Genomic DNA, 9,088 nt, shown 5'->3' on the forward strand with positions numbered 1-9,088 from the left:
CTCTACCACTAAGAAATTCACACTTGCCCTCATCACAGCCTCATGAAAGGTAAGGCCATACTTCCAGGCCCACAAGATCGAAGTCTTGATGGACCAACCCTTGAGGAATATTCTCCATAGCCCAAAGGCCAGTGGAAGGCTCATCAAGCGGGCGATTGAGTTAGGAGAATTTGACATCAAGTACAAGCCTTGAATAGCCATCAAGGCTCAGGCCTTAGTAGACTTTATGGTCGAATGCACCATTAGCGACCAAGAAGTCGGGGGCCAAAAGATAGTAACCCCATATGGAGGAGAGAAAGAGAAAGATGTAGGTGCGACTCTGAAAGAGTATTGGGTTCTCCATTTTGACGGGGCATCTAAAACAAAATCTAGTGGTGCAGGCCTAGTCTTGCAAAGTCCCGAAGGGTTCATGATTGAGTATGTTTTGAAGTTGGACTTCCCAACTATGAACAATGAAGCAGAATACGAAGCGTTAATAGCCGTCTTAGGCTTGGCTAGAGCCGCGAGGGACAAAAACCATAAGATTTGTGGAGATTCAAGACTTGTAGTTGCTCAATTCAATGGAGAGTTTGAGGCTAATGATGATACTATGGCCAAGTACCTGAGAGTCGTGAAGGGAATACTAACTCAGCTTGATGAATGGTATCCTAAACATGTTCCAAGATATGAGAACACTACAGCCGATGCCCTATCTAAGTTCGCCTAGTCTGAAATCGAGAACTGCCCGAGGAGTATCTACTTTTAGGTCCTGAAGACGTCTGCTATATATGTCATAAATTTAATAGCACCAATTGGTGTGGCAAGTTGTTGGATAGATCCAATCAAATCTCACCTTGAGACTGGATGGCTCCCCGACGATGCCCAGGAGGTTGCAATTTGTCGGTGAGAGTATTGAGATATTCGTTGATTGAAGGCCTTCGGTATAAAAGATCCTTTGTTATTCCGTACTTGAAGTGCATGAGACCTCTTGAAGCAGATGAGGCACTTAAGGAAGCCCATGAGGGGATTTGTGGACAGCACTTGGGGAGCAGGGCCCTCACTCACAAGATAACTCGATTGGGGTTCTACTAGCCTACGATATTAACCGATGCAAAGGCTTATATAAAGAAGTGTGAAAGATGCCAGAGGCATGCTCCGATAGTACGATAGCCCCAAGAGAGGCTTATATCCATCAACACACTCATCTCTTTTGTAATGCGGGGAATGTATATACTTGGCCCATTTCCTGTGGCATCGAGACATAGGAAGTTCATTGTGGTAGCCATAGACTACTTCACAAAGTGGATTGAGGCCAAGACACTAGCCAAGATAACCACCAAGCAAATCACCCAATTCTTCTGGAAAAATGTGATATGTCGGTTTGGTATTCCGGGCATCCTTGTCACGGATAATGGGCGACAATTTGATAATACAGAGTTTAGAGAATATTGTGATGATAATAGCATAGAGCTTCGCTTCACCTCGGTTACACACCCACAAGCAAACGGGCAGGCAGAAGTTGCTAATAGAATCATCCTTGATGGTCTCAAGAAATGGGTCGAGCTCTCGAGGAAGACTTGGGTGAAAGAACTGATGCCTATACTATGGGCCTATCGTAACACCTGTAAAGTGACGACTGAAGCTACCCCATTCATGCTGGATTACGGAGCCAAAGTTGTGGTACCTCTATAAATCACCCATGGATTGCTTAGGGTCGAAGCTTATGAACCAGAAATCAATGAAGAAGGCATGAGGCTCGCTCTCGATCTTATTGACGAGGTCAGAGACGAGGCCAACACCCACAATACAGAGCATCAACAAAGAGCCTCCCTTTATTACAATATAAGGGTTAAGGAAAGGTTCTTTTAGCAAGGAGACTTGGTTATAAGAAAGATTGAGGCGTCATGAGTCGGGGAGAAAGCAAAGCTAGCCCCTAACTGGGAAGGACCTTATAAAGTCAGGAAGACATCCGGACGAGGATCCTACAAGTTAGAGACCTTGAACGGTAATGAAGTGCCCCGCACTTGGCACGCTTCAAACATGAAGGTTTATTATGTTTAGGACGTTCATAACATATTCCTAGTACTTAGTAATAGACATATGAATAAGGTTGACGAAACCATATTATATAAGGGTTGAACCCAGTTTTCAGAGATATTATCTATGCAAGTATGTTTTTTAACATCTTGTCTACCATTATATTTAAGTACGTGCATCTAAAAAATGTAAGTCCTGAAGGACCAATTGCTGAAAATAAAAGACGAGTATGAGATGAAACCAAATGACATGCTTAAATAAAGATCCTGAGGGATCACGAGTTAGTCTCGAATGACAGGTAGGTTACAAACCAAGATAGTTCCAATAAACAAGTTCTCAATACTAAAGCCATAAATGGCACCTAAAGCCATGCAAGGCTATCACAATCACTCAGAAGAATGATCCTCTTCCTCATCATCATTCCCCTCTTCCCGGGCAACCTATCCTTCTTCTTCTCCTTCTTTTTTTCTTCTTGTTCTTCACCATCTTCATTTAAAACCGGCCTTGAAGGAAGAACTGCTGCTCCCTAGAACCAGCTTCTGGATCTTCCCGTAGAGAGCCGCTTTAGACCTGAAGCTTTCTGAAGGAGCCTTACCCTTGGAACCAGATCCCCCCGCGGCTTGAACTGGATTGAGACTGCCGGAGGGAAGTCTCAGGCACAGACCCGGAGGCTTGCCTTGATGGATCTATAACAGGAACCTCCCAAGGGAAGTGAAGAGACTTGGATCGACCACGTCTGCATACAAGCTGTAAACATCTTTGACGCCCCTTTTCCATCATATGGCTAGGTTCACATGGCGCATTTTTTCATCATGAGCATCCATCATCTGGGTGAACTCTTGAGATCTATGATACACATCCACAAGGTTCCTCCACTTCATCTTCCTCCTCTTCATCTCCTTGGAGTGTTTATTCTCTATGACAGCAACCTAGTCTTCTGCCTGATGAGCCTTAGGCTCCCATTCATCTAAGGAGATCTTCATATTGTTCATGAAAGTCTGTAACGATGAATAGTCACTCCTTATATTGATGCTTTGAGTAAAGTACGCAGAAAAGTAGGCATTGGCCTGACGAAGAAAACACAAAGAAGAGTCATAAAAAGACTAACTAAAACAAGGGTTAAGAAATTAAGACCGACTAAGACTCAAGAGGGTCGAGTCCCTAACACATAGAGTCACAACTGACCAGAACCTTCTCGAAAGAGTGATCTTGGTCGACCAAGACCAGGAAGGGCCGAGTAGGCCACATGGAGGGCTTGGGGTCGACCAGGACCTCCAGTAAGGTTATTCCAGGACCTCCTGAAGGATTCTCCATGCCTTTCTGTAAAAATTTCTTGAAAATTTTAAAAGAAGTGCACTTTAACAAAAAATTATAAAAGTCAAAATGTACCTGGTACAAGGAATGAGCTCCTAACACATCGGCTTCGAGCAACTTCTCACCCGAGGAAACGTGAAGGAGGTCTGGAGGAGTAATGCAATTCTTTGACCACTCCAGAGCCAGGGTCGGACTTTCAAACACCAAGTCGTTGGTAGATATGCCCCATGAAGGTTCGAAGGGGATTTTTACATTTCCATCACAATCTTTAACCCTCTTATTGCCAGAGCCAGAGGTATCAAGGAACGCCGGAACCTTAGGAATGCGGTTAACTTGCTTGGATGCTTCCCTAGCCATCCTTCCCGTAATCATGTCGCTCTTATTAGTGATTGCATCCAGGGCCTTAGCAACTGAAACAAAATAAAAGAAAGATGGATATAAGAACAAACTTGAAAAAATTAGATAAGAATAAAAATGAATACCCTCTCTAGAGAGGCTACTAATACCAACCTCGATGAGCTTGGTCTCCGTGACAAACTCCCAATAAGGGGTTCTTCCATTATCATCGATAAGGAGATCACGATACTGTGACAAACTGTCCACATGACAGTTGAAATTGCGCCTGAAGTAAACCCCCCTCCCAGTCACCCTTATTCCATTAAAAGACTACAAATTTCTTGTTCCAATGGTGAATAGAGTCATGAAGAGAATGTGTGTTCATGATATGAGGAACACAGGGCATGTGTTGTAGAAGAACCCAGCCAGGCCTAGTCAAAGGAGATGCCTTAACATGAAAATACTTCGGAAAATTGAGACACTCAGTGGAATACCCAGGTCATTATACCTCATGATGAAAATGATAATGAAAGACCACCTATTGGGATAGAGCTGGCATGGGTGAACCTTCAACTCAGTAAGGAGCCTCAGGATGAAAGGGTGTAATGGAAACCTTAGCCCGGATGTCAGAGCTTCCTTGTACACATACAATCTGTTGGTGCTCAGATTATAGGTCCTCTTGTTGGACTTGGCCTTATAAACCTTTATGCAATCAAGCCAGGGGTAACTCGATTGGATCTCGTCGACGTCCTCTTCATCAAGCACGCTCTTATGCTTGAATCCATCAAAGTAAACGTTGCTTGAATACTCATAAGACCGCTCATCTACCATACTTTAAGCTGTTAGAACAGCGGTTAAGGGAATAAGAAGAAACAAATGCTATACCTTTCAATGATCAGATTGTAGCTCTCTTGTGCATGGATTCCTTGGCTGAGATGGAGGGCTTTCTAGGATGTTGAGACATCTTGAAGAAATTAAGAAGTTGAGAGCTTCTAAAACTTGAGAGAATTTGAGAAGTTGAGAAATGAAAGTATGAATTAAAATGAGCACTTCTCATCTTCTTTTATAGGAGAAGAGATACATGCTACAACAAGACATAACTCTGTCTGCTTCATGTTAGCAGGTATCCCTCGAAAAAAGACCGAAGAATGGTAGGAAAAATGATCAAGAAGTCTGAGAAAAGGAAATAATAAATGAATAAAGCAATACAGAATGTCACTTAATGTATCAGTCCTCCAAGAAAAACCTGGATGAGGCTAAGCACAAGTCATTAGTCTTCGCTTAGTGATTAATTATGCTAATCACTATGATTATTGAGAACCATGAAGATTAGAGCAAGATCAAGCTCTTAATCCAACATCAATGGCCATCTATAGCCACGACTCGATTATGGATACATTCTGAGAAACAACTTTCATGAAGAGTAGAATGTTCACGAGAACAGGAGCAGAACATACTAGAAAAATAATAGAACGTCCACCAAAAAAGAGCAGGACGTTCACCATAATAAACTTAGAACGTTCGCAGGGACGAATATAAAAAAGTTCGGAGAACGTTCGCCTCCCGGCCGACCAGGACCACCACGAAGGTGGCTCCATGGCTGACCAAGAACATGATAGGCTGAGTAGGCCACATGAAGGCCTTAGAGCCGACCAGGAGGAGCCGAGCAGGCTACGTGGAGAGATTGGGCCGACCAGGACCTCTTGGGAGGATGGTCCAGGGGGTCATGTGGGTTTTCCGGTGACCCTCCTGCAAAAAAATTCAATTTTTTTAGCAAAAATTGGAAAAAAATTGAAACTTTTTAAAAAATTTCAAGATTTTAAACTTAGCCCTGAATAGGGCTGATTAGTGAGATTTAGCCCCAATTAGTGTATAATACACGTAATTAACCTAAATCAAGGGTAATAAGCGGTTCGTGTGATGCAATTAACCCCGATTAGGGTTATTTAATTTATTCACGCACATGAGTAGTATGAATTAGGGATAATTAGTGTCTCGTTCATACTAATTAGTCTTGATTAAGATAAATTAGCCCTGATTAGAGCAGATTAGCTTTAATTAAGACTAATTAGCGCATTCTAGCTTAAAATTAGGCTATTTGAAGCCTAACTAGCAACTTATACATGGAAATTAGCCCACTTAGGGTCGATTAGCCGCGGTTAGGCCTGTTAGCAGCTCTCACCCTATAATTAACCTTGACAAAGATTAAGAGGTGATAAACGCTCACTTTTTAGTCTCAATTAGGACTATTTAGTGTCTAACTCTATTCAGTTAGACTGTGTAAAGGCCTTAAGTGTGTATACTCACGTTATATAAGTCGTAAATGTGTAGGTCGCTCCATACTTTACGATAAAACGACGATACCCATGAAGCGCCGGTACCCGAGAACGGTCGAAAGTACCCCGAGTCGCGAATGGACTATTATAACTTCCACGGAAACCCGAGTATTTTCCCCGGTAGTTGGGGGGCAAATGATATGGATAGAAAATTTATCCTAAAGATACATTAAATGCCACATTATTATACTTGGAATTCTTGTCCAAAGTCCAATACAGACCAGGAAGGTCTAGGCCCGTAACATACTTAAGACGGCCCAAGCGGTCAAAGCCCACTAGTAGAGGTCGACATGGTCCATGAACATGAGTTGTTCACGGATTAGGCCCGGGATGGCTAAAATAGCAGAGACATGTGTCCAACATGGACACAAATTCCTACAAGGAAGGATCTGAAAATTCCTTCCCTTATAGGAGTCCTAATTGCCATCTAAGTAGGAGACTGGTCCACAAAGTCTCCCAACACAAGTCTAACCCTAAACTCGTCTCTATATAAAGGGCTCTATCGCTCAAACTAGAACTATGTTTTTGGCTTGATTCTCTACAACACAGAGATACATAGGCATCTTGTGAGGACAGCTAGTCCCCACCGCGAGAATAACCGTTAAAGCTCGAAGCTCATAAACCCTAGCATTAATCCTCTATTCAGGAAAAACCTTAGCACCCATTCCTTCGTAAAATCTAATAGAATTCATATTCTAATCCAACATAATCCACTTAGCTCTCCCAAACCCCACCACTTGTTTCATAACAAATTCAAGAATAACCCAGATCATGAACATTATCCATGGTTTTCATAAATATAAAAACACGAGAGAGGCAGAGAAATGGGAAAAGAGAGGGGAGGAGAGAGGGGGGAGGGCAATGGAGAGAAAAGAGAAGGAGATGGAGAGAGAGAGAGAGAGAGAGAGAGAGAGATTATACCTTCAGATACGATGTCGGAGAGAAAGCAAGACCGTGTGCAATGGGATTGAGATAGCGATGTTGGCCACCAAAAAATAGTCAGCGCCAACACACCAATTTGGGGAGTCAGAAATGTTTAGTTTAACGTTCAAATAAAACCCTCCCCAACTCTCATTTGAACCCTGTCAAACCCAACCCCTGATTAAAAAAATTCCCAGACACGGTTCTTTCAAACTCGGCCCATCCCATCCCAGCCCATCCACTCCCAACCCCTAATCTAAACATGGCCTAAATGAAGAGAATTTCTACAGGACATGGAAATATTTTACCGAAGCAGCTTAATAGTTGAGCATAATTTCTCTAGAAAAAATTCAAAATACAAACTTCACTATTAACTTCAAAAAGTTTAAAAAATAAGAACGAAGAGTAAAGTGCATTTTGCATGTAAATCTGTACTGTGGCTGTTATACCACTTGCAGTACTACAGTTTTAGAGCTACTAGTTGTAATATCAAACTTCATATTTTTTCTATGTTAGCTAATTTTTTATATTATTTTTTACTAGATCAAATTTTAGTAGCTTTATTTGTATTACGTATGTTTGTCCTAAGTCCCAACTAAAAATAATACTTGTTAAAATAAGAATCACATAAAAATGTCATAAAAAAGGTAGTTGATATAGACGAAATGTACATAGATCCAACGAAATGTGAACTCTAGTGTTGCAAACAGTAGTTTCTAAAGTGTAGTATTGCAAATGGTATGTTGGTCAAAGTAAAGCTACACATAATGCACTTTACTCTAAAATTAAATGATTTTTTTTAGGAGATTACCAAAAACACATTAAGGTAAAGTAAAACAACCTCACTTAGAGCTGTTCGCGAACCGAGCCATTTACAAACAAGCTCAAGCTCGGCTCGTTAAGGGCTCGGTTCAGCTCGGTTCGTTAAGGGCTCAAGCTCGAGCTCGAACACAAAAATGTGTTCATTAAGAAAATGAGCTTGAGCCGAGCTTTTGGCATGTTCGGCTCGAGCTCGGCTCGAGTTCGGTTCGGCTCGAGCTCGGCTCGGTTCAGCTTGAAGAAAATTCGAAAAAAATTATTTTAATTTTTATATAATGGATTATTAGGAATATTATTTAGTTTTTTTATAAATATTTCTCAATTACTGAACTGTATTAATGTCAATATATATATTAGTAATCTAAAAAAAGTTTCAGATAAAAATAAATATATTTAATTTGATGTTTTAATAATTAACAAGTGATTTAGCTACTACTTGTAACTAGTATTTATTCCCAGATTGGTATTTCGATATTTTTAAAACTATTTATGAATGATCCAATCGCACAGATATCAAGATCTATATATTTTAGTAATATAATAAAATGTTTTGAAAAAAATAAATGTATTTAGTTTGCTATTTTAACTGTCAACCAGTACTTCTTACTAGTGTTTAGTCCCATATTAATATTTTGATTTTTTAAAAATATTTATGAATGATCCAACTGTACAGATATCATGATCTATATATTTTAGTTATATACTAAAACTTATAGGAAAAAATAAATATATTTAGTTTGCTATTTTAACTGGCAACCAGTAGTTTGACCAGTACTTCTTACTAGTGTTTAGTCCCATATTGATGTTTCAATTTTTTAAAAAATATTTATGAATGATCCAATCATACGGATGTCAAGATATATATATATATATATATATATATATATATATATATATTAGTGATATAATAACACTTTTAGAAAAAAAATAAATGTATTTAGTTTGCTATTTTAACCGTCAACCAGTTGTTTGACTAGTATTTCTTACTAGTGTTTAGTCTCATATTGATATTCCGATTTTTTTAAAAATAATTTATGAATGATCCAACCGTATGAATGTCAAGATCTATATATTTTAGTGATATGACAATATTTTTATTAAAAATATATTTATTTGAAACAGTCAACAAGTGGTTGACAAGTACTTCTTACTAGTGTTTAATCTCATATTGATGTTTCGATTATTTTAAAAATATTTATGAATGATCCAACTGTACGGATTTTAAAATTTATATATTTTAATGATATGACAAAAAATTTAGAAAAAAATAAATTTATTTATTTATTATTTTGAAAATCAACCAACGGTTTGAACAATACTTGTAACTAATGTTTAGTCTCATATTA

General features: G+C 39.4%; 1 protein-coding gene across 1 annotated transcript; it reads left to right on the forward strand.

Moving 5' to 3' along the window:
* Nucleotides 1-226: 226 nt before the first annotated feature.
* On the forward strand, nt 227-706 carry LOC141680222 (uncharacterized). The gene has a single exon (XM_074486510.1). It carries the CDS (start codon nt 227-229, stop codon nt 704-706), a length of 480 nt encoding a protein of 159 aa, XP_074342611.1.
* The last annotated feature ends 8,382 nt before the right edge of the window (nt 707-9,088 follow it).

Source organism: Apium graveolens, chromosome 8 (genome assembly GCF_009905375.1).
Source record: "Apium graveolens cultivar Ventura chromosome 8, ASM990537v1, whole genome shotgun sequence".
Classification (NCBI taxonomy): domain Eukaryota; kingdom Viridiplantae; phylum Streptophyta; class Magnoliopsida; order Apiales; family Apiaceae; genus Apium; species Apium graveolens.

Bases quoted from the DNA above. Each gene is read 5' to 3' on its own strand.
- LOC141680222 (XM_074486510.1), top strand. From the start codon at position 227: ATGGTCGAATGCACCATTAGCGACCAAGAAGTCGGGGGCCAAAAGATA.